Source organism: Myotis davidii, unplaced genomic scaffold (genome assembly GCF_000327345.1).
Source record: "Myotis davidii unplaced genomic scaffold, ASM32734v1 scaffold76, whole genome shotgun sequence".
NCBI lineage: Eukaryota > Metazoa > Chordata > Mammalia > Chiroptera > Vespertilionidae > Myotis > Myotis davidii.
In genome coordinates, this window is record NW_006288892.1 from 1122571 (window position 1) to 1148124 (window position 25554).

At 45.5% G+C, this 25554-nt stretch overlaps 2 protein-coding genes across 2 annotated transcripts in view; one reads left to right on the plus strand and one right to left on the minus strand.

The window, feature by feature from the left end:
* Positions 1 to 16873, plus strand: part of TXNDC5 (thioredoxin domain containing 5 (endoplasmic reticulum)) — a 29714-nt gene extending 12841 nt beyond the window's left edge. Inside the window, exons 3-9 of the mRNA XM_006761129.2 lie at positions 3819 to 3915; positions 7541 to 7656; positions 9626 to 9712; positions 10310 to 10453; positions 13304 to 13386; positions 15369 to 15498; positions 16542 to 16873. Coding sequence (XP_006761192.1) covers positions 3819 to 3915; positions 7541 to 7656; positions 9626 to 9712; positions 10310 to 10453; positions 13304 to 13386; positions 15369 to 15498; positions 16542 to 16664 — 780 coding nt within the window. The 3' untranslated portion in view covers positions 16665 to 16873. The remainder of the gene's footprint in view (positions 1 to 3818; positions 3916 to 7540; positions 7657 to 9625; positions 9713 to 10309; positions 10454 to 13303; positions 13387 to 15368; positions 15499 to 16541) is intronic.
* A 1535-nt stretch (positions 16874 to 18408) lies between these two features.
* BMP6 (bone morphogenetic protein 6) overlaps positions 18409 to 25554 on the minus strand; it is a 31712-nt gene continuing 24566 nt past the window's right edge. Inside the window, exons 6-8 of the mRNA XM_015562241.1 lie at positions 20843 to 20919; positions 19898 to 20008; positions 18409 to 19801 (exon numbers count right to left, since the gene is read on the minus strand). Coding sequence (XP_015417727.1) covers positions 19652 to 19801; positions 19898 to 20008; positions 20843 to 20919 — 338 coding nt within the window. The 3' untranslated portion in view covers positions 18409 to 19651. The remainder of the gene's footprint in view (positions 19802 to 19897; positions 20009 to 20842; positions 20920 to 25554) is intronic.

Consider the following 25554-nt stretch of genomic DNA (forward strand, 5'->3'; position numbering starts at 1 on the left):
ATACAAAATTAACACCCAGAAACTTATGGCCTTTTTATGCACCAATAATGAACTCACAGAAAGAGAAACTAAAAAAATCCAATTTACCATTGCACCAAAAAAATTAAGATACCTAAGAATGAATTTAACCAAGGAGGTAAAGGACCTGTACTCAGAAAATGACAGGATGCTGAAAAAAGCAATAGAGGAAGACATAAACGAGTGGAAGAATATACCGTGTTGCCGTAGCCAGTTTTGCTCAGTGGGTAGAGCGTTGGCCGGCGGACTGAAGGGGCCCAGGGACGATTTTAGTCAAGGGCATGTACCTTAGTTGTGGGCACATCCCCGTTAGGGGGTGTGCAGGAGGCAGCTGATCGATGTTTCTCTCTCAATGTTTCTAACTCTCTATCCCTCTCCCTTCCTCTCTGTAAAAAAAAATCAATAAAAATAAAAAAGAATATGCCGTGTTCATGGATTGGTAGAATCAACATCATTAAAATGTTCATACTGCCCAAAGCAATCTATACATTCAATGCAATCCCCATTAAAATACCAACGGCATATTTCAAAGACCTAGAACAAACTCTCCAGAATTTCATCTGGAATAAAAACAGACCCTGAAAAGCTGCAGCAATCTTGAGAAAAAAGAACAATGTTGGAGGGATCACAATACCAGATATCAAGCTATATTACAATGCCATTGTTCTCAAAACTGCCTGGTACTGGCACACGAACAGACCTATAGACCAATGGAACAGAACAGGGAACCCAGAAATCGACCCAAGCCATTATGCTCAATTAATATTTGACAAAGGAAGCAAGAGCATACAATGGAGTCAAGACAGTCTCTTCAATAAATGGTGTTGGGAAAACTGGACAGATACTTGTAAAAAAAAAATGAAACTAGACTACCAACTTACACCATACACAAAAATAAACTCAAAACGGATAAAGGACTTTAAAGTAAGATGAGAAACCATAAAAACCTTAGAAGAATCCGTAGGCAGCAAAATAGCAGGCATACGTTTTATGATACAGCTCCTAGGGCAATGGAAACTAAAGAGAAAATAAACAAATGGGACTACATCAAAATAAAAAGCTTCTGCACAGCAAAAGAAACCATCAACAAAATAATTAAGAAAGCCCACTGCATGGGAGAACATATTTGCCAATGTTATCTCTGATAAGTGTTTAATCTCCAAAATTCATAGGGAACTCATACCACTTAACAAAAGGAAGATAAACAATTCAATCAAATAATGGGCAAAGGATCTAAATAGACACTTTTCAAAAGAACATACAGAAGGCCAAGAGACATATGAAAACATTAGCTCAAAGTCACTAATCATTTGAGAGATGCAAATCAAAATGACAATGTGGTACCATCTCACACCTGTCAGAATGGCTGCCATCAGCAAATCAACAAATGCCAAGTGCTGGCTAGGATGCAGAGAACCCTTGTGCACCGCTGGTCGGAATGCAGACTGGTGAAGCCACTGTGGAGAACAGTATGGAGTTTCCTCAGAAAACTAAAAATGGAACTCCCATTTGACCCAGTGATCCCACTTCTAGGAATATATCCCAAGAAAACAGAAACACTAATCAGAAAGGATATTTGCACCCCTATGTTCATAGCAGCACAATTTACAATAGCTAAGATTTGGAAACAGCCTAAATGCCCATCAGCAGAAGAGTGGATTCTAAAATTGTGGTACACCTACACAATGGAATACTATGCTGCTGTAAAATAGGAATTCTTACCATTTGTAACAGCATGGATGGAATAGGAGAGCATTATGTTAAGTGAAATAAGCCAGTTAGAGAAAGATAAACATCACATGATCCCACTCATTTGTGGAATATAATCAACACCATAAACTGATGAATAAAAATAGATACAGAGACAAAGAAGCATCGAACAGACTGTCACACTTCAGAGACAAAGCATCAAACAGACTGTCAAACTTCAGTGGAAAGAGTTTTGGGGGGGAGGGGTAAGAGATCAACCAAATGACTTGTATGCATGCATATAAGCATAATGAATGGACAAAAGAATAAATAAATTTTAAAAAAAGAATCTAGAGTGGACCCATTTCTGTGACCTACTGTGGTGTTCCCCTGTGGTAGGACTGCACTGGTGACTGCCATAGAGCACAGGAAGGGGTCATGTTCCCTAGTGCCATAAATACCATTTTAATACTGAGAGCCCTTTGAATACCTTATAGCAGCATACAGAGTGTTTTGTTTCACCTGTTGGACTCACCAACTGTTCACTGGGCCGTCAGTCTCTTGGGCTCCTCTGGTGGGTACTTAGCACTTAGAAGTTTTGACAAACCAGTAGCAGAAAGGAAAACTTAATGAGGTTTATGATTACAGCTCAGGACACCTTTGAGCTGTCAGCACTTTTAAAGCTTTCAGTGACTGAACTTGGGTATTCTCTTTAATAGAAATATGAACTGCCACATAACAATTGAATAATACCCAGGTGTTGACAGCAAAATGCTATTTCAGTGATCTTTTCTTCACCGCAGCTATACTGGCCTCAAAAATTGACCAATTTAGAATTGTGTAGTAAGTAGTAGGGTAACTGCATAGTTACACACCTTGGTGTCTGCTCAGGTACTGGCAGAAGTGTCTTTTTTTTAAAAAAAAGAGTTTGTTGATTGATTTTAGAGAGAGAGAAACATCAATTTGTTGTTCCACTTCTTTATGCATTCATTGATTGATGCTTGTATGTGCCCTGACCAGGGATTGAACCCGCTACCTTGGCATATCGGGATGATGCTCTAACTAACTGAGCTACCCGGCCAGGGCAGGAGCGTCTTTCTTAAAAACCGACTTCTTGATGGGAGAAGATTTTACTTTGGGTGGCATACATGCAATACACAGATCTTATAAGATAGAAAACACTCACCTGAAATTTGTATGATCATATTAACCAACGTCACCCCAATAAATTTAATTTAAAAAGGGCGGGGGGGGGAGCCACTTCTTGTACCTTTGTTGTGTTTCTGTCCCAAACTTAGTCATGTGAGTTAAAAATACAGCTCCTGTGTGCCCTGTGGTTTTTCTCTTCGTTGCTTTGATTCATCTTAATTTACCTTCTCATCACCACCTACTTTTCTCTTTTATGAGTCCTTCAGAGTTTTAACTTCCTTCCCAGTTTTTTGTTTTTTATTTTTTATTGTTTGTGTGAATCAATGTCCATTCTTCCCTCGTGGTTTTTCATTCTCAGTTTTGTCCATTTTGCTCTCTTTGTGCCTTTAGGTACCCTTTCCTTCAGATCAGAAATTTTATTTGTATTCTGTGTGAAATCTCACATCCCATTTCAAAGAACAGAGCGGAGTCCTTCAGGCTGACTGCTCTGTGTGGTTGGGTTTGGGAGAGCAAAGGACAGGGGGTGGGTTTGGCTGTCACCTGCTTCCCGAGGGGCTTCTGACTCCGAGAGGAGTCCTGCGCTGGCCTCCCCCCACAGGGCGGCATCCCACACAGGTTCAGGGTGGCCAGGTGAGAAAGGCGATCTGCAGGAGGCTCTAGAGCAGTGGTTCTCAACCTTCTGGCCCTTTAAATACAGTTCCTCATGTTGTGACCCAACCATAAAATTATTTTTGTTGCTACTTCATAACTGTAATGTTGCTACTGTTATGAATCGTAATGTAAATAGCTGATACGCAGGATGGTCTTAGGCGACTCCTGTGAAAGGTTGTTCGACCGCCAAAGGGGTCGCGACCCACAGGTTGAGAACCGCTGCTCTAGACAGACACAGGTCACCTCCTTGATGGCTCTCACTAAGTCTTCACAGACCACTCAGTGATTATATTTTTGTTTCTTCCTATTAGACACCAGAGCCAGAACCAGAACCGCCCAGGGCTCCTGAGCTCAAGCAGGGGCTGTACGAGCTCTCAGCGAGCAACTTTGAGCTGCACGTCGCACAAGGTATGGCAGGCGGATCTTGTGGGCGTTCACAGTGGGATGCACCCTCTCAGAAACACTGACTGTTTGTTACCCCTTCACTTGCTGGGCTTGTCCTTGCCACCTGAGGCCTCATAGAAAGCAGCATCTGGGACACTAACCAGTGAACTGCCACGCGGCCAAAATGGAAACCATCCCCATTTCTTCCGTATGCGCTGGAGTAATGAATTTAAGTTACCATAATTTTCGTTACAAACCCAGAGATGTCACTAACGAGTCTGATTTTAAAATTGGGCGACCAGAGTTGATATGTGAGGTTTGCGGCTATAGACGTGCGTGGCGTGTGGGGAAAGTCCGCCACTTGCGTCTATAGGTGCTTATGGAATACAAAGGGTTAAGTAAGGATTTCTCTTTTCAGGGACCATTAGCATCATTGTTTAATGCTCTTCCCCTTGGAAATTCGTCCTTTGGTCTCTGTCCTTAAATCAGAGTTTTAATGCTAAGCTAGGGCCGTAGGTGAGGGAATTTGGAGCTCACAGATTGTGAGTGACAATTCCTACACTAGCTGGACAGTGCATCTTTGAACAAGAAAGTGTGTTTATATTCACGTTAATCATATACTTACTGACCTGAGCCAGAAATAAAACTTTCTCTTTTCTGCCCTGACCAGGTGGCTTAGTTAGTTGGAGCATTGCCCCCTGCACTGGAAGGTTGGGCTCGATCCCCAGTCAGGGCACATACCTAGGTTGTGGGTTCGATCCCCAGTTGGGGTGTGTACAGAAGGCAACCGATCGAGGTATCTCTCTCACTTCGATGTTTCTCTCTCTGTCTCCCTTTCTCCCTCTCTAAAATCAGTTTTAGAAAAACCCTACAACTTTTTCTTACCTGTTTAAACTAGAATTTAGTTTATTTAGTGGAACTATTATAACATGTGAATCAGAGTTCTTCACACTTAAAATCTTTCCTTAGACACATCTTGTTTTTGAAAGTGGCTTCCTAAATATGGAAATGATCTGTGTACAGTTTCTGATGTTAATAATATAAGTCCTCCTTTCCTCAGCAGTGAATGACTCGCCAACTCCATTCTCAAATGCTGCCATGGAGAGAAATCCTCCCTTAAGACTGGGTTGGAAATGTTGTGAAAGGGGCTTAAAATCGCATCTGGCCTAGTGACTTTGTGCTGTGGGGAGTCATACTCCCACTCATTGCTAAATTAGCTCCCCCCAACCCACTGAAGGTGAGAAGTAACTAGTGCCTTCAGCTGTTTCCACTTTCCTTGGAGATGGCTATTTGTGCCAGCGCCCTGACAGTGCAGTTTCGAGGGGTTTCCCTGCAGGGGGTTCACTTTAACCTGAGACCAGCTTGGGCCCCCTGCAGGAGGTGTTCCCCAAGTCACCTTGTTGGAGACCCTTTCCCGCAGCCAGCCTGGTCCCTCACTCTGCAAGCCATCGCTTAAGGCAGCCTTTGGGGATGCCGCCTGTGCTGCTGGCCTGAGGGCCTCCAGCCTCTGGTCTTACACCTTCCGGAGGACACTCTGATGGGTCCCTGGGCGTCCTCTCCATCTCACCACCCTGTGTCAGCACCAGAGCTGCCTGGAGAGATGGGTTCAGCTTGGAAGCTAATTTGTTAATCTTTTGAAGCCAGTTTTTCACCATTTCCTTCAAACGCATCATTGCCATAGTGATGAGGCGCTGCTGTGAGTGATGACGTGGCCAGGCCACAGTTTAGCATTCATTGGCTCGTTTTCTACCTGGCCGCAGCCTGATTTCAGTTTGATCTCAGCCTGACATCTTTAGGCCCAGGATGGTCAAGGTAGCACAGCCTAGGAAAGCATCTTTCATGACTAAATAATGAAGTTTGAGGATCTGATTTTTTCCTTCTAGTCAGGAGAGTAATATTCAGTTTTTTAAACCTACTTTATTGTGAAATAAAACACAGATACAGGAAACAAATGTAAGGCTTAGTGATTTGTTATAAAATGGTCACCCTGTAACCATGTTTCAGTTCAAGACAAGCCTCGCTGTCCCCTTCCCAGTCACAGCTCCCCGAGGAGGCGCTGTCCTGACTTTTATGGAAACCACTCCTTGCTTTTCTTTACAGTTTCATCACCCAAGTGTGTGCTCCTAGATGCTATAGTTTATTTTTTTTATTTTTTAAATATATATTTTTATTGATTTTTTACCGAGAGGAAGGGAGAGGGATAGAGAGTTACAAACATTGATCAGCTGCCTCCTGCACACTCCCTACTGGGGATGTGCCTGCAACCAAGGTACATGCCCTTGGCCAGAAGCGAACCTGGGACCCTTGAGTTCGCAGGCTGACGCTATATCCACTGAGCCAAACCAGTTAGGGCTAGATGCTATAGTTTAGTTTGGTCTTTTAAAAATATATCTCATTCAATTCTGTTTAATCTACATGTACCCCCAACATCTGTTTTTCTTCCTAACATTCAGTTTGCTCATCACATAGGTGGTTTGACCTGTAGAGTCCCCACAGTGTGGTCTTCACTGACTGTCCCCACAGTCTGGTCTTCACTGACTGTCTCCCCACAGCTGGTCTTCACTGACTATCTCCCCACAGTCTGGTCTTCACTGACTGTCTCCCCACAGTGTGGTCTTCACTGACTGTCTCCCCACAGTCTGGTCTTCACTGACTGTCTCCCCACAGTCTGGTCTTCACTGACTGTCTCCCCACGGTGTGGCCTTCACTGACTGTCTCCCCACGGTGTGATCTTCACTGACTGTCTCCCCACGGTGTGGCCTTCACTGACTGTCTCCCCACGGTGTGATCTTCACTGACTGTCTCCCCACGGTGTGGCCTTCACTGACTGTCTCCCCACGGTGTGGCTTAATGTGTCCCTGATCTCTCTATTCCCTGTGAACTGCTACTTGGATCGAGAGACATTAGCAGTTTCCGTTTGATGTTTTTTGGGGGTTGGGCAAGACTTCATAGCCGCTGAGTCTCTCTGTGATGTCAGAGCCTAACAGTCACTGCCTAGAGGCGCTCATTTATTCTGGATACCAAATGCTGCTGCTCTGATTCAAGCATCCTGTCTCCATTTGTTGTTGTTAATCCTCATCCGAGGATGTTTTTCCATTGACTTTTTTTTTTTTAGAGTGGAAGGGAGGGGGAGAGGTAGAGAGAGAGAAACATTGATGTGAGAGACACATCAATTCATTGTCTCCCATATGCATCCCAACCAGGGACTGGGATTGAGTCTGCAGCCGAGGCATGTGCCCTTTCTGGAATTGAACCCGAGACCCTTCCGTCTGAGGGCGGATGCTCTAACCCCGGAGCAACCGGCTAGGGCTTGCCTTTATTTTGTGACCAGGAGAAACTTGCCTGGCTTTTCAGTTGGTTGTGCAGGATAGGGTAAATCCTGATTCTTTCCCTTGATTTCCAGTTTTTCAAATAATAAGTTGGTTCCCTATTGTCTTCCAAAGGTGACAGATTAGTTTCTGCTTTGAGGATCGTTATGAACTCATAGATGCAGACATTTTTGATTGAGAGTTTTTTTTACCAATTAAACGGTTCATACTGGACTGAGTTTTGCAAGAGGACAAAAATGAGAGGCTTCCATTCCATCTCTGGTTAGGTGTCATGTAAATTACACTCCCTCTCCCCCTGTCTTTCCCGGCTCCCACGGAAGGCAACCACTTCATCAAGTTCTTCGCTCCATGGTGCGGTCACTGCAAAGCGCTGGCCCCGACCTGGGAGCAGCTGGCCCTGGGCCTCGAACATTCCGAAACTGTCAAGATTGGCAAGGTAAGCACAGCCCTTATTAAACTGGAAATAGACCGCTTTGGCTGGATTAATTAGCAGAGGAGCCCATTATTCATTCTGTGTGCGAAGTCGCAGACTTGATTTATGATTTCCATTTAGTGTGCCCCTTGATCATTCATTTCACCTTCACAGATGGCAGCCTGGTTTTGAGTGTGCTGGCTTTTCCACAGCCCAGAGATAAATTATGGCTTTGGCTCCTTTGTTTATTTTGAAGCGATGGCCAATTCAGAATTGGCAGCTCCCAAGCCCTTTCTGCAAAGATAGGGGCAGCGCCTTGGAGAATGTTCCCTAGACGTACTTGGACACCGTCCACATTCGATCTCACCCAGGAGCTCTTTGCTGGAGGACCCTCCGAGCTCGCACCGGCACCCTGGGACCCTCCGTGGGGAGCCCAGCTGCTCTGCTGCCTGGAACTCCTCCCAGCTTTTCCCACTTTGCGCAGAGCAGCCAGGAGTGATGTCTAACAACTTCTGTGTAACTGGATTTTCTCGAAATATTAGCCACTTCTGCGCCATCAGGCACTTTTAATCTCATCCATCCTCTGGCACCCAGCAGACCATCCCTGCCTGGGCTTCTGCTAATAAAAATCTCATTGTCTACATTGCCAGGGGCCAATTTGTATACAGAAGTAACGCTGTGTCCAGGAACTATAGTTAATAAGATAGTCTCCTCAACAGGGTGAGATGTCAGAAGCATAAATTTGGGCATCAGATAGACCTGGCTGGCCAACCTGGGCAACTTTATACCTCGTTCTTCCTCTCGGTGAGACTGAGATGAGGTCTAACCGATAGTCCTGAGGATGGGAGTGAAGAGCTTAGCATGGTGCTTGGCCTGGAGCAGTGGCTAGTGAACTGTAATAGTTGTTGTTAGTTCAGTGGATTTTTCAGTGTTGCCTGCAACACTCTCAATAATATGTCCTAGAGTGTATGGGTGTGATTACGATTTTATATTTTATATTTATTGAACATTTCATGGAAGTTACTATAAAGCCATCTTCTTGTCCTCTGTCTCCTATGCCTTTGTATCCTTACTCTGTGTTTTGAACTTTGATGGGAGATTATTTTGTTTTCAGTTTATGCCACTAGATCAGACACAGTCTAAGTGAGTGGGCTGTGGTCCTTCGTCCCTGGGTGTACGTGTGCCTGGGTAAGACTGGGCTCAGAGCATGCACCCTGCCCGATTTCAGTCTGCAGCGTCTTGTGCTTCAGTCCAGCACTTTTAACTGCTCTCTGATTTCAGTTCTTTGTTAACGTAGCATTTCCAGCTGCCTTTATCGACACAGTGAGGAACAGTTTGGTCCCACAAGCTGATTTTAATACCAGTAGAAACGAAAGAAGTGACTTAGGATAAAATGTTTCATGAAAATGTTGAAAAGGAGAATCTTAGGAACATTTAAATGACATAAAAAATCTGAAGAGCTGTGATAGTTGGTAAATTAAGTTTATAGAATTAGGGACATAGTCTAAATTTAATTGGACACCTTTTCAGTTTTATCTTTATCATATTCCAGGGACTTCTATTTGCAGCTGACTACTTGCTCCTTTTTAATTTTAAAACTCCATAAGTTTGAACTGAGAATAAATGTATAAGTTGGCTGCCGTTGTGACTGGTGGGCGTCCGTCACTGACGCCAGGCCTGCCCCTCCCTTGGGGTCAGGCCAGGCTGCCCTTCTCCACTGACTAACCTGCTCAAGGTATTGCTCTCTGAAAGTGCCGTTTTCAGTGAGCAACATCACTCATGTCTCTAAGTGAATGTGGTCACTCTGCTCCCTTGGCTCGGGTGTCTTTGGGGCTGCGTCTGCAGGGAAGGCCGCAGAAACTGCAGCCTGCTGGCCCAGTGGCTGCAGGTCAGGGGCGTTAGAATTTTTCTTTTTGAAGAAACCCCGAGGGCCATAGTCATTTTTGTCAGGAAGGCTCACAGGTGCTGACTGGACGGTGGTCTTGCCTTGCAGGTGGACTGCACGCAGCACCACGAGCTCTGCTCCGGGAACCAGGTCCGAGGCTATCCCACGCTCCTCTGGTTCCAGGATGGCAAAAAGGTGCGTATTTGGGTCTTAGCCACAGTGGGCTGAGCTGTCGGGTGCTAAACAGCCATGCGGATTGCCAGAATGGACGGTTTGGGCACCGGTTTAAAGGATACATGTAATGGAACAAAAATGCCTTTCTCTTAACTGATAAGATTTGGGTAGCGGGAAAAACTGCCAGTTGTTGTACTATTTTGAAACCTTTCATTTGGCTCAGGTGGTTACTAGAGTAACCCAAATCCACCGTCCTGGGTAACTGAGCTCTGGCCGTGGCCTCTGAGCAGGGTCCATGTGCCCTCGGTAAGGTTCCCGTTCCCGTCCCGGCTGGCGGGCAGCCTCGCAGAGCTCCTGCGGCTGGCAGCCAGGCTGTGCTACGCAGCTCTGCAGAGGGCAGGGCTGTGAAGCTCTCACCAGAGCTAACTCCTCGGTTTGTCATCCGCGCTCTCCCTTTTAGATCCGAGCCTGCAGGCACCACACACGCAGCTCACACAACCAGGGGAAGGCATCTGATGGCAGGGTCCCGGTGGGTGAGGGCTCGCAGGAGGTTTGAGTGGCTCAAGCACTTCAGTGTGCTAACTCGGCTGTGTTTCTGTGTGGCCCTTCTCTGGACAGGTGGACCAGTACAAGGGAAAGCGGGATCTGGACTCGCTGAGAGAGTATGTGGAACTGCAGCTCCAGAGTGCGGACCGCGGCACCTCAGAGGCCACCCCACCCGCGGAGGCCCCAGTGGGTGCTGCAGAGCCCGAGGCTGACAAGGTGGGTGCCCGCCCAGCACCGCCCGCAGAGGGCGTTCTCTGGTGCTGGGGACACAGGACATGTGAGGACAGTACTGAGCCATTCAGATGGCTGGTTACAGCTGACTTTTCAACACGGAACATGTTCTTTGACTATGTTTACATGTTTGTACGGGGCAAATGGCAACATGGATGTGAGGAAAATCCCGAGATGGAGTTGAGATCTCTGGGAACCTCCTCCCTTTGATTCAGTTATCACTGTACCTGAGGGTATTCGCTCTGAAAGCTTGTCTGCTGCCTCGTGGGCCCACTGTCTGTTCATTTACACAACGTGCTGCAGGCATCTTACTGTAGCCTGTGGCTTATAAAGGCCATGAATGCTGAGTAGCAGGACAGCTGTGTGCTGGAATTGAAGGCAGGTGGCTGGAGGACATGAATTTGCTTAGACGGTCTCTGACTCACTGAGGGCATCTTCATTCTCAGGCTTTAGAGTCATTTGTTCTGTGATTATCAAGCCCTTGTTATGTTTCAGGCACTGTCCTGGGCCACCAGGAAGCAAAAGCAAGACCATGCCCCTGCCCGTCCCGAGCCGTGGGTCTAGTGGGGGCACATGAGAGCACATGCATGCAGGTGTTGCAGGGGCTCTGAGAGTGTGCAGGGCTGGCTGGTCACTGTGTGAAAGGAGGGGACCGATAGGCAAGAAGTGTCATTGGAGAGGTGACAGGTGAATGGTGTTTGCTGGAGAGGTGGGGAAGGCATTCTTGGGGGAGGAAGAGTGTGAGCAGCAGCACTGCGCTGGGGCCAGCGGGCATCGTGGGGCAGGGCCCGCTTCGGCTGGAGGGCGAGGTAAAGAGGGGGACAAAGGGTGCAGGCAGGATGCAGAGGTAAAGAGTGGGGGTGGGGAGAGCTGGTTTGCAGAGGACTTTGTTGACCAGCCAAAGATTTTGAGCTTATTTATAGGGATCCAATGGAAGGTTTGAGTTTTAGAAAGATGACTGGCAACAGCTTGTACAAAGATGGAAAACTGGTGTATTGGGTCATAAAAGAAGATGAGACCCCAAATGGAGGCTGACAGTGGGAGGGAGGGCAGGAGTGCCGCCAGCACAGGGACTCCAGCTCTGAGCAGTAGGATGGTGGGGTCTGCGCTGCCGCAGTTCCTGGCAGAGTCGGTGGACGATGGCACCAAGCACGAGCAAGGGGCCCTGGGACGGGGGTGGAGATGCCATCAGTTTTCAAGGTGTCGCTTTTGAAGGCTGTGTGGTGATAACTGTGGACAGTGTATCAGTCTGGGGCTAAAGCAGGCCGCCCGCACTACGTCTGTGTGTCTGGAGCTTTAGGTAGAAGCTATTGCCGAAGTCATGGGTTAGAATGAGATTTAAGGCAACTCAAAATAGTGTTGGGTTTTTTTTTTCCAGGAAAACAATGCTTGGATTTCCTAGCAAAGAGCCATAAGGTCTGTCAGGCAACATATTTCCAAAGCAGAATACGTAATGCTGCTACTTCAGTTCACACAACTGTACTTCATAGCATGCCAGGTCTTACCTGGGACGCGGGGACACGGGGCAAAGGAAGGGGCGGGGTGCCCGTGCTCCTGGGGAGAGGGCAGTGAGCCAGATGTGCCTGAACGCTCCCCAGTAACCCTCCAGCCCTCAGCATTTACAGCAGAGGTCACAGCCCGCTGGAGCCATCTGTCCCTGGGCCCCAGTTGTTTGGAATTGAAAAAAGCCAGTGGAAACCCCTACCCATCCTCTCAGGGTTGGGGAGAAGGGGCCTCTTTGTCCCCACAGCCCATCCCTTAGTTGGACTCTTGCAGGTTGGGTGTTAGTTAAAAGTTGAAGTTTTGGTGTAAGAAGTAAACAAATGATTTTGTAGTTGTTATGACCACATGTGTTAGAGGAGTGTGTGTGTCATGGTGGTTAGAAAGGTCATCCCAAATTGAGTATAATTATATACTATGGATGTTTTCATCAAACACAGAGCGGCTTCTATTTATAATGAAGTTTTCCACCATTAAGTGGGCCTTTCAGTGAGTGTGGCGTCCTGTTTCTGGACATAGAGAAAGATGGCAGTGTTCTACAATGCCCCTGGCACGCGGCACCTCCCGTCACCGACAGGCTTACTTGAGGCCAGACTCAAGCGGCGCAGCCCTGGTACCTTCAGCCACATGATAAATCACCCATATCCGCGCTCTCCTGAGAGAATCGCGGATGTATTTTTGGAGAAACAGGAGACGTGGTCCTCTAAAGAGCTGTCACGGTAGAGTCACTTTGGAGCAGACTGCACCGTGCAGCCGGAGCTCAGAGGAGCAGCTTTTACATTTACTTTGAATTTAAAAATGGAAAGAAGCTGTTATAGGTGAAACACATCATTGCCTGTGCTTTTGTAACCGTTTGTAAGGTCCCTCTATGACATAGAGGAAGTCATTTTTATGAATCCCTGTGATAGAGAGTGTGGACTCAGTGAGAGGAGCCACGGGTACAGACTTCAGGAGGCCCAGTAAGGGTGTCTGGGCTCTGGTCAGTGTGGGAGGCTCCGAGGCAGGGAGGTCTGATTCAGGACCTGTCCACCTAACCTGACTGGTCCACACTCCTGAGCCCTGGGGGACAGCAGGTGCCCCGCACTGTCCTGCCACCTCCTCGAGGCGTCTCGTGGGCTCAGGATCCATGGACCTGTGATGAACCTCTGCCCTTCAGAGGCCACTGCTCTACCCTTTTGTGTCGTTTGTGAAATGCAAGATGTGTAGGTGGTTTTGTGTGACCTTGGAGTAGGCATAACAGCATTCAAAATTATTGATTTGTCTTTCTGCAATCCCAAAGCATTATTCCCTGTGCTGTAAGTGATGTCTTTCACTGTGGCTTTTCCACCCCTGAAGGGCGCTGTGTTGGCACTCACGGAAAATAACTTTGATGACACCATTGCAGAAGGAATAACCTTCATCAAGTTTTATGCTCCATGGTAAGTGGCTCCTTAATTAGAAACTACTTTTCCTAGTGCACTTCAGTCCCTTCGTATTTTTCAGCTCGTTAGCCAACCCTCCAGGCTCATCCTGGGACTCTGTTGTAGGAAATAAGGAAATGTTATCTTTATGCTCCTGTGTTCAGGTATGTTCCAGTTTGGTGGTATTCATGACCATTTATGGAAAGTTGGGTTAATTTATTTTATAGTTTGGTCTGCTTTTCAGAAAACATAATGGAGGAGAACTATGGTGGTCATCTAGGACTTAAGTGGTGGTGCCTGTGTGCTTCGCCAAATAGATGGCTTGTTTTGGTTGCATAATCCATGAACATCTTGATGTACTTCTGCTCCTTAGTCTATTTTATTTATTTATTTTAAGTTCTTTGTTGTTGAAAGTTTTACATATGTCTCCTTTTCCCCATTGACCTTTCCCGGCCCCCACCCCCTGTCGTCTCTGTCCATTGGTCATGCTCATGTGCGTGGATACAAGTCCTCTCTTTTAGATGCCATAGAGAAATCCAGCTGAGATCAGAGCCTTTCCTGCCACACGGTGCGCAGGGACCAGGCAGACAGGGACTGTGCACGGGTTTGGGAATAAAGCACCTGTGTGGGGGAGGGCGAGAGGCCCAGAACTTCGCTAAACTGCTGAGCTCCGGGTGTTCTTTAATTCCTTGAAACGTAGCAGTGAAACTGAAGGAAATGAAACACTGCATTTGGGAATGCAGGGTGCTGGGAGTGTCCGTTCCGTATTTAAAAGCACACAGGAAAGGTCACCACATGCCATTTTGCTCTTTAGTTTGTTTATTTTCGGATATTCGTGAAAAACCATAATAGCAGAGATAAAAGTTAATGAGCCCTGCCTGGTTGGCTCTATTGGTTAGATAGAGTGTTGTCTGGGCACCAAAGGGTCTCAGGTTCAATTCCTGGTCCGGGCACATACTTAGGTTGAGGGTTCGATCCCCAGTCGGGGGGATATGGGAGACAACAGATTGATGTTTCTGACATCCATGTGTCTCTCTCACCCTCTCCCTTCCTCTCTAAAATCAGTAAAAAAATATATATATATCCTCAGATGAGGATAAAAAAGAAAAGGTTTTGAGCACATGACTTGTATGAGTTGTGCTGTTTTAATTCTTAAAAAATAGAAATGCTAGCCCAAGCCGGTTTGGCTCAGTAGATAGAGCATTGGCCTGCGGACTGAAGGGTCCCAGGCTCAATTCCGGTCAGGGGCACATGCCTGGGTTGTGGGCTCGATCCTCAGTCGGCGTGCAGTAGGCAGCTGATCAATGATTCTTATCATTCATGTTTCAATCTCTCTCTCTCTCCCTCTCCTTTCCTCTCTGAAGTCAATAAAAATGTTATATATATAAAAAAAGAAACACTAGTAAATAATGCCTTTAAAACTATTTTCTATATTTTTAAAAAAAGAAAGCTATATAGATCAAGTTTGAAGACAGCGGATCCCCTTTTATTGCAGGGGAGCAGTTCTTGCAGTCAGAAGAGGGACACCGGAGTTTTGAATGATTTAGTGCTCACACCACATCACCGAAGCTTGAGGGGAGCTGTGAGGTTGTTTTGAAACGTTGAGACCAGAAGCAGTCAAATCTAAAATGTTTTTAGCGTTCAAGTGATTAAAAAAGCGATGACGTTTGGAGTCCGTTTTGTTTCCTGTTCGTTTCCTCCTGTTCACGATGCATTCGTAAACCAGTTGGCCTGATGGATGTACGGATCAGGGACCTGGTTTCAAAACCCAGACTTGTTTTCACACCAGCTTGTTTCCATCAGGTTATCCAGGAGTCTGCTTCAGGCGGACTTTGCCGTCTTTGTTTAGAAGGAGGAAGAAGAGAATGGGGGAATTTGGTGTTTTATAAACTTGTAGGCCATTGTTGACAGCCTCATAGAAAAACAAGGCTTGGCAGCGAAATGTCGGTGAGGGACCTCGACCTGGGACTTCAACAAAGCGGTCATTCTTCCATTTCCAGGTGTGGCCACTGTAAGAATCTGGCTCCCACCTGGGAAGAGCTCTCTAAAAGGGAATTCCCTGGCTTGGCAGAGGTCAAGGTCGCCGAAGTGGACTGTACTGCTGAGCGCAACATCTGCAGCAAGTACTCGGTGGGTACCTGTGGGTGAAAACACTTCCGGGGACGCTGAGTATCGGAGCCGATCCCGCGTGTAGCTGGAATGTGGTATCATTGTCTCAACCAAGATAACGCACTGCCCTCCTCCCTCAACAAAGTGCAATGTCTGTGTCCTTTTGAGGTGTTTTCAATTTTACTTTGAAAAGGAAGAGATGCTCTGAGAGAAAGGCTTTCTCCCTCTGTTACAGGGGGCAGGGAAGTGGGGGCAGGTCTCGGCCTTGCTTCTGGGCAGTAACTGAGACTCCACCCTGGGGAGCCGGGGTACCCCTGAATGCACATTCTCACTGACAGTCAGCTAGCTTGTAGTCTTCATCAAAGATAACGAAGTGGCTTTTTATTTTTTTACATATGCCAGCGTTCTGAAGTTGATGACTGAATAAGGCAACATTGGAACATAGACTTCCTCCTGAGAGGGCATCCCCACAGCCAGTCCTGCACTTGGATTGGTCCTTTAGCTGTTGCCTCCTTCCGAGCTGCTGGCACCGTCTAACAGCCTACACGATTTGTGATTTGTACTGTTCTTTTGGTTGCTTTCCTAAAATACTTTTGAGGCTTCTGGTATTTATCACCTCATCAGATTGAGAATAGATGACATTTTTTTTTGTCTTTGGAAAATGCACGCATTTTTTTGTGCCTTAAAGTTCTCAAAAGAGGAAAGAGGTGAGCTACAGCTGAAAAATCTATCTCCTTGAGGGTTTCGCTGCTGCTCCGTATAGCCTGGGCATAAACGCAGCCTCAGGCCCTGTGCTGACCCCACCGGCCCAGGGGTGCGTGCACCAGGCAAGGACTGGGAGGCTCCACTCTGGGGAGGCATCCCTTTGACACTAATCAAGGATGTAATTTTGGATTGGAAGCTGAATAGCCCCACGGCTTTGCTTGCTGAACTAGCTGGTACTTTTTAAATGGAAATTTAACCATAGACTTTCCTGGCCACAACAGGAGGTGTTTTTTCTGGCTTTATTTAAGTAATTTGTGTATGATTCAGACCAGTTTTCAAACTGAATTTCCTCTTCACAGGTACGAGGCTACCCCACATTGTTGCTTTTCCGCGGAGGCAAGAGAGTCAGCGAGCACAATGGAGGCAGGGACCTTGACTCGTTGCAATCCTTTGTGCTGCGCCAGGCGAAAGATGAACTATAAAAGCGCAGGTGACGCCGCCTTCCTACGGGCTCCAGGACTGAGTGGAGGAGCACGCCGTGCGGACCTCGGGGAGTTTCAGGTGGTGGTTCCTCAGAAAGCTGTCTGTACTGAACTTGTGGTGTCTTCTGTGTGTGTGTGTGTTAAGCCAACACACTCTACAGAATTTTTATTACGTTTCTCTAAGTAAATATGATCCCTTTGCAAACTAAGGATTTTCCGTGGCAATTTATCATCCCCTTTAACCTTCTCTTGAGGGAATCTAAATGGTTTCCTTTGAGACTAAAACAGAGTTGAGGAAAAGCGAATCGCTGGACTATTTTTGGCTCCTGAGTGATTCTGGTGAAACCATCATCCAAAGCACAGTTTTGAACTGCCCACGAGTCTGGAAAGGTAGTCGCATGGCGTATTGTCATTCCTCTGATCTCAAGGTCACAGCTAGTCATGTGGTTGGTCTGTATCTTGGAGCAGATTTAAAAACAAACCCCCACACCTCTGGAAGGCGCCTTACCAGCCACTCCTGGATTTTGTTTCTGTTAATACTTCCCTCATCGCGAGAGGTTTGCCATAACGAAAACAGCGGTACTTTTGACGTGTGCCTGAGTAAGGTCACGCTGATGCCGTAATCTTTGTGTGTCGATATTTGTCAGATCAGTTATTACTGTTCAAGGGATACTTTTGTCTGTTTCTCCTGGGTGAAAGGTTTCATTAGTTATGTTAACATTAAGTCAGGATCCACGTGAAGATTTTTAAGATTTTAAGTCCATGTTTAAGATTTGCTATCTCCTGTGGAAAATGTGGGCCTGGAAAGTTCCACGAGGCTTGTCCTGACTGTTCTGTTAACTCCTAGAAAGAGTCCGGTGGTATCTGTCACCTGGGGAAAAGGACTAGATGAGCAGGGCCGGTATTGGGCCAGGGGACTTTGGCAGCCCTGCTACCGGGCCCTAACAAAGCAGTTTTAGTTCTGCTCCTCAGTAGTCCTAGGCCAGGGGTGGGGAACGTCTGGCCCAAGGGCCATCTAAAGGCCTGAGAAATCATTTGGTCTGGCCCTGCCACGGCATTAGGGGTGAATTAATTTAATGTTTGACCAGATATAGCAGGCTAATTTTTAAGTTGATAATTTTGTATGGCCTGTGAATGGTGTCATAAATAACCCCATAACCACAGAAAAAAAGGTTCCCCATCCCCGTTAAAGGCTCTGTACATCATCTGCCTTCATGGAGATTGACCCTCTGCTGTCTGAGGAGTGGGATTAACTTTACCTAAAGACCAAAGAATGAAGTAGGCGGGGCTGAGTCAGAGCTGAAGTAGGGTGTGTTATCATCAATGCTAATGCTCTTATAATTCATGCCTCTCTAGTTATTAAATATTTTTACCATCACCCTTGGAAATAACCATAGAACTAGACTCCCTGTATGTTCTTTGCCATCAAGTTACCTTTCATAATAACCCCTCTGTCGACCACTCTCACCCCACCTCCCGTGCTTGGGGGAGCCAGTCACTTGACAAAGTAATTGGTTGTAAGAATCTTAGACACAAGAAGCATCTGCTGTCTGCAGCAGATGACAACAGAGCAGGATCTCGACCAGCCTCTGCCTTAAGGAAATCTTTATTAATTGTGTGTGGATCACAGATGTTCTTTTTAAAAAACCAACTTTTCAGGAGAAGCACAATCCTCATGAGTGGCTTCCGCTTTGCATCACGAATCTTGTATTGAAAGAAAATCAAAGTGGTACAGTTTGTTTACACTCTGATACTTTCTAAATAAACTCTTTTTTTTAAAAAAAAGTCTGGTCTTTCCTTAAATGTTACAGCAAAACAGATATAAAATAGACAATAAATTATAGTTTATATTTACAAAAAAGCTGTAAGTGCAAACAGTTATAGATCATACATGTATTATTTAATCAGCTTAATATGAAATTGGTTTCCTAGTATATGATTGTGAGAAAGACATTTAAAAAATATTCTAAAATTAATCTGAGTCTTACTTTCTACAAGAGAAAACTGATTTCGATTCATCAACAGCATGGCCATCCAAACCCATTCCTAAAGGCTAGCACCCCTCGCTCAGTTTATGTCCTTTGTTGGTTCTCACCTATGACACGGAATGCTGTACAGTAAAAGGGCAAGACCGGTTTTACTGAAGTAGATGAGATATGAGAGCCAGCGTTCCTGAAGTTACTGTGCTTTCAGAGCCGTTCCGAACAGGAGGAGGTGCAGCACTGCTTTCACCTGTCACCTGGGTGCCGTGGTGGCCACTGAGGATGCCCCACCCTGTGGCTCCCATCAGAGCACCAGCCTTCTGCTGGTGGTGCTCGTAAAGGAAACCGCAAATGGGGGAGGACTGACGTGTGGAAATCACATGGTTTGTTTTAACTGAAATAATTCTATTTTCACACCAACAGAACACCAGCACAAACAGGTAACAGCAGTTACTGGACAAAAGGCACTTCCACGTGGCCCTGATTATGGCTTGGGCTGTTGATTTTATATGAAACTGGCCTTCCTGGGAATGAAATCCTTGAATAGAGGCATTCCCCCCGCCCCCCATTTCTGTTAACTGTAGATCTATTTTTGAGAAACATTCTAAATTGGCTGATACTTCAGCCAAGAATACTTATACTTCTTTAAAATTATTTTCCCTGTTTACTCAATAATACCACAAATAGCTTGATAGAAAGCTAAAACTAATTTTGGTGGGCTTTTATGGGGGAAGAGGAACCCTTCAAAGTTCTGTTTCTGCAATGTCCAGATTCCATACTACAGACATTCAAATAGCCTCCTACAGACCAACTATTCACGTTATTTACTACATGGGCAAATCATTACTGAGCCCCTTTAACATCTTCCTTGGGCAGTAAGGCACCAACCGGCAAGAGATGGTTTCAAAGTCATCATCCCACTTTCACTGCGTCAGTGTGCTGCTTAAGGCAGGTGTAAGCTAGGAGTCCAAGGCAGTACCTCTGACCCCAGCAACCAGTTTCAAGTTAGTGGCATCCACAAGCTCTTACAACCATATTCCTGTATTTCTTCAAGATAACATTGGAGTTGTCATCAAAGTAAAGAACTGAGATGGCATTTAGTTTAGTTGGCGCACAGCACGGTTTAGGGACATACTCAGGATTCATAAGGTGAACCTGTTCCAAAACAGAAGGAGGAAATGGTTCCATCAGAAATGACCTGGTCTTGGCTTACTCCTACCTATGCAGTGACAAAAGGCTCTGAGAGCTCACCAGTGTCTGGACGATCGCATGGTTCGTGGCATTCATATGTGCGTTGAGTGGGAAGGAGCATTCTCCATCACAGTAATTGGCAGCATAGCCCTTGGGTGCAATGATCCAGTCCTTAATTTAAAAAGCAAAAGCAAGCAACAAAGAGACGATTAACATACACTCCTTGCATCATCTGTGCTCTCAGTAATCCTGTGAGGAAAATTACTCCCATGGACAGCTAAGGAGACAGATGCAGGGAGGTCAGTTTCACAGGCAGCTGGCAAAGCTGGGTATGAACCTGATGGTGTAACTCCAGAGCCCTTGCTCTTTCCACACGCCCAAATGGCATTTAGCTGCTACCTGCCTGCCAAGCCTGGAAGCACATGGGGCTGGCTTTATGTACTTGGACTCAACGGAGCCTCTCCAGGAGCCCAGAGTACTCCCTGTCATGACACCTGCATACGGAAACTATCTTATGTCACTTGTCATCTGTAATTTGCTTCTTATAAACTGTGGTGACTCTCAGGTGTGGGGCAAAACCTTTGTGCTCTTGTAGACCATTTGGGTGAACTGATTTATAGCCATTGCAGAAGTTAAACTATTAATCCGTTTTCCCAACCCTTTCTCAAAACAATTTGTTTAATTGGTAAATGTACATACATACCCTGTGGACTTTGAAAGAATGAGGAAAGAGTATTGAAAAAGGTGGCTATTGATTTTGAGGTACACAGAGCTGGGGAACCCTGGGCTCCCTGGAAAGGTGCCAATAAGGGCTGTGTGCACACATAAGCCAGGCCTTCACCGACCTCACTCCAAGAGCCTGGGCATTTGGAAGAGTTCCTATGTACCTTATGGGAAGAACCATCTCAGTCCTAAAGCTCAAGATCTTTGATGATGGCTGATGCCATGAAGATGAGAAGGGCCCACTGAGAAAGGAACTTTGTCCCCTTTGTACCAAGAACTCACCTGCCATCCCAGGTCTTGGAAGCTCACATAAAGCTCATGCTTCCTGCAGGCTGTTTTTAACTCACTGCTGTTGTAATCTGTTGGAAAAGATAAAAACATTAACTCATTCATTCCCTCACCAGGCACTGTATTAGGCTCAGGATAGCAGTGCACAAGGCCTTGGCAAGACACAAATTTGGTCACCAAACAGCTCCATCAGGTTTCCAGTAGCTTGGGTGTTTTACACACTCTGTCTTGTCCACTCTGGGTTTAGTGCTGGGCACACTTGCAAACGATATATTGACCTGAATGGAATCTTTTAAGCAACAGATGTTTGTTGTGACCCCCTGATGTGTGCAAGGTCTATGAAGGGGGTGTTCCAAGATGCCCCAAACACTCGACTCCTGATATGGAAGACATCATATTTGCAGTAAAAGACAACTATCCCAGGCAGTATTTGCTCTATTTCTAACAGGAAGAGTCATGAAGTTGTACAGGGGTTTTAAAGATAGCTGCTGGGCCAGGGAAGTATCCTGAAGGAAGTATAATGAGCAGGCCCTGACCCGGAGGCCCAGGAGTAGGGGGGAGAGGGAGACACTGCAGCAGAGGCCATCCTCATCGGCACTGTCCTCCGGCCTCTCTGCATTTAACCTGCATTTAAGCAACAACTCCTAAGCCAGTAGTGCCAGTGAGATCTGCTGCTGTGTATATGCCCCTGTGTGCAATTCAGGAGTTACCAGTCTGGCTTAACCTAATCATTGGCAAGAGGAATGGCAATGCCCTGATTCATTAGGCCAGTGGTCGGCAAACTGGCTCGGGAGCCACATGCGGCTCTTTGGCCCCTTGAGTGTGGCTCTTCCTAAGCCTTAGGAGTACCCTAATTAAGTTAATAACAATGTACCTACCTATATAGTTTAAGTTTAAAAAATTAGGCTCTCAAAAGAAATTTCTCTCATTGTACTGTTGATATTTGGCTCTGTTGACTAATGAGTTTGCTGACCACTGCATTAGGCCAATTGTAGCGCTCTTGTGTGACATGCCCTTGGCTAGGCACATGGTAAAAAGGAAGATAGGTTAGACAACACTTTTGTCCTCCAGGAACTTAGAGAATCCAAAGAGTAGTGTGAGACATGTACAAGTTTGGGGTGCGAGTGAGAGGAAAGAGAGCAGTTCTATTGGAATGGGTTTAAAGATGTGAAGAGTCAATGGACATAATGTCAGTGAAACTTGATCTTGATTGACTTAGAACACTAACCAAACATTCGAATTTTCTACCAGAGGTATTAGGTAAATCTTTAAAAGTTTTTTTTTTTTTTTTTTTGTCAGGGAGTGACACGTTCAGAGCTGGGATTCTAAAGGATAGATCTGATGATAGTGGTGTTTGAGAGTTCCAGAGAGGGGAGAGGGATGAAAGGTAAGAAGACTTTGGAGAAAAGCTCTTAATCTACAGTGAACTTTGATGAATACGAGAGCCTGGGACCATTTGCATGCTACCTCTTTCTTATCACATGAGCCAATAAATTACCTGAATACTTAAAGTCTGTCTGAACTGAGTTTTTTTTTTTTTTAATATATATTTTATTGATTTTAGAGAGGAAAGGAGAGGGAGAGATAGAAACATGCCCCCTACTGGGGATCAAGCCTGCAACCCAGGCATGTGCCCTTGGCTAGAATCGAACCCGGGACCCTTCAATCCGCAGGCTGACGCTCTATCCATTGAGCCAAACCAGCTAGTGAACTGAGTTTTCTGTTACTTGCACCCCTGGCCCTCCTGGCCCTGAAGCAGAACTCAACATGCAGATTTCATGATTTTATAAGAGAAAGAGACGAACAGTACCAACTCAGCCCAGCAACCTATCCTGGGAGGATAGACAGGCTATCTTCTGTAGTGGTTTCTAGTTCTAAATTTATTCATTCTCCTCACCTGCCTTCTTTACCTCACAGAACCACTCTCGCTGTAAGTTAAAGTACCTGATAGAAGTGAATGCAAAACCACACTGGAGGGAATTTTTCACAAGGCAGGACACCATGGACTCTCAGTAAAAATAAGCACACACCAACACCACAAAACAAGACAAATTCCTCCTGTTGAAAATAATCTCTCAATGAAAAGAATTAACCACACAAAGAAATAAAGTATCCTGAGAGAGAGTTGGAGTGCAAGAGAGAAAATATAGGATCCCAGAGATTCAGGCAAGAGTAGTCTCTGAATGTGGTTACAGAAAATGAATATCTAAAATAATGAGAGTTAAGAAACAGAACTGTAAAGCAAGATAATAGGGAGAAGAACAGGTGAATTTGAAACAGAGCCAAATAAAATTTTATAAAAACCACAATCATTGAAAATAACAAAAGGGATGAGCTAAACATCAGATTAGATATAACTGAAGTGAGAATTAAAGAATTGATCAGTATTTGAAGAAACTTGCCAAAATAAAGCCGAGTCAGATGGCCAGAAAATACATCTATCTGTAAAGAGATGTGGAAGATAGAATAAAAAGTTGAACATTATTTCTAGTAGAAACCTCTGAGGAGACTAATGAGGAGAACTAATAGTTGCAGGCATAAATACCTATGAATTTTCTAAAAAAGTATGCGTTTCTGAAAAAAGGCAAACTTCTTTAAATTGAGAAGGCACAAATGAGTCCTAAGCAAAGTAAGTAAATTCCTATCCAACCATATCTGGTGAAACTAGTATATCAAACACATAAATTCTTAAAAGCAACACTGAGATGAATATAAAATTATCTACAAAGGAACACAAAGTAGATAGCAAATTTCTCAACAGAAATAGAGAACATAAAAAATATCAAAATTATGCCATCAAACTAGAATTCCATACCCAGCTATAGAAACCATCTATTATTTGGCTACCCAGGTTCCAAGAACACTTATCATTTGGGGAAATTCCTAGGTAGGTAGGAATCAAGGTCCCATTTCTAACCACAGATATCTACTGTATTTGTCCCCTGGCAGTTAGAATATAGCCTCCTGACTTCATCAACCCAATGCACCCACTTTTGAGAGAGTGACTCAAAGGGGAAACTAAGAATGGGTGACATGGCAGCAAGTGTTCAGGGTGCTGGCCCCAGTGATAGCATTCAAACCACAATGTCCCCATGACCAGGTCCAAGCTAGACCCTGATTTGAGTTTGGTTTTCCAGCCTCATTGGTTGGATGAGTTTCCTGATACATGTAAATTATTTTTCACTTTAAGTAAATTAGAGTTTGCTTCTATTCCAAGTAATCAAGAGCCCTGAGTAGCTAAATTATTATCCATAGAGAATAGGGAACACAGGATGGAGTGGGATCATTATTTCATATAGGATTGGTGAGCTCATCCTTCTGTTGGAGTATCTCTTAAGCAGAGACCTGAAGGAACATTGGGGGTGGGGCATGAGTCTATCTGAGGGAAGAATAATTCGTACAGCATGAATGACAAATGTGAAGGCCCTGAGGAAGTACCCGCTTGGCATTTTCCAGGAACATCTGATGGAGACTGCTATGTGTTTATTAAAAACCCATCTGTCTACCCCTGGGGCACAGAGCTATTTGACATTCCCCACTGCAGTTAGGTGTGGCCATGTGGCTGAGTTCTGCCCATAAATGTGGAGAGAAGGGAGGTATGTCGCTCCCAGGCCTGGCCTCCTAAACTCGCCTGTAGCCCTCCACTTGCTCTTTCTTCTCCTGCCAGCTACAGGCAAGAGTCAGTCTTCCGAAGACTCCATGGTCCTGGTCCTGTTGTGCCCTTGAAGGTGTCCTATGTTAGATAAGTTATATGATCCCCCTACTTATAGTCTTAGCCTGGAAAGTTCCCTGCCCAAACTCATTTGGCCTGTGTCCCCCAACATAAACTTCCTCTAAAAGACCTTCTCAGTGCTGGGGACCATGATCACCCCAAAATCAAACCTGGAATTGTTAGCCATGTGAAAGGCAGGGATTTCTAGGCCAGCTTTCCTCCCCAGGTCAGTGAACAGGCAGTGAAATATAATAAAGAATATATCTGGTCTTGACAACAGCATGGATGGACCTGGAGAGCATTATGCTAAGCAAAATAAGCCAGTCAGAGAAGGATAAGTATCACATGATCTCACTCATTTGTGGGATACAATGAATAACATAAATTGATGAACAAAAATAGATTCAGAGACATAGAGTCATCGAACAGACCGTCAAATCTCAGAGGGAAGGCGGGGGTGGAAGGTGGGGGTGGGAGGGCAGTGTTGAGAGGGTAAGAGATCAACCAAAGAACTGGTATGCATATAAGCATAACCAATGGACACAGAAAATGGGTTGGGGGGGAGGCGGGCAGGCTGAGAGAGGACAATGGGGGGAGGAACATATGTAATATTTTCAACAATAATTTTTAAAAAAAGAATATATCTGGTCTTTGTCCTGGTTCCTGGCACAAAGCTATGAAAACCATGGAATTTCTTAATTGATAATTCCAATATATGATGGTTCCTAGATAGCTTCAGGATAGGGGCTAGTCACCAGAAAGACTAACCACGTGATTAGAGGGTTGGGCCAGCCTGACCTCCATGGAGGGAGACTGGATAACATGGCCAGGGATTTAATGAATCATGCATAGCAATGAGACCCACATAAAAACTCTGGACACTGAAGCTCTGTGGAACTTTTGGGTTGACAAACAGACTGGCATGCTGGGAGAGAGAACCTCCCAGGTTCCATGAGGAGAGGACATGGACCCCTCCTCTCTCTCCCCCTCCCCT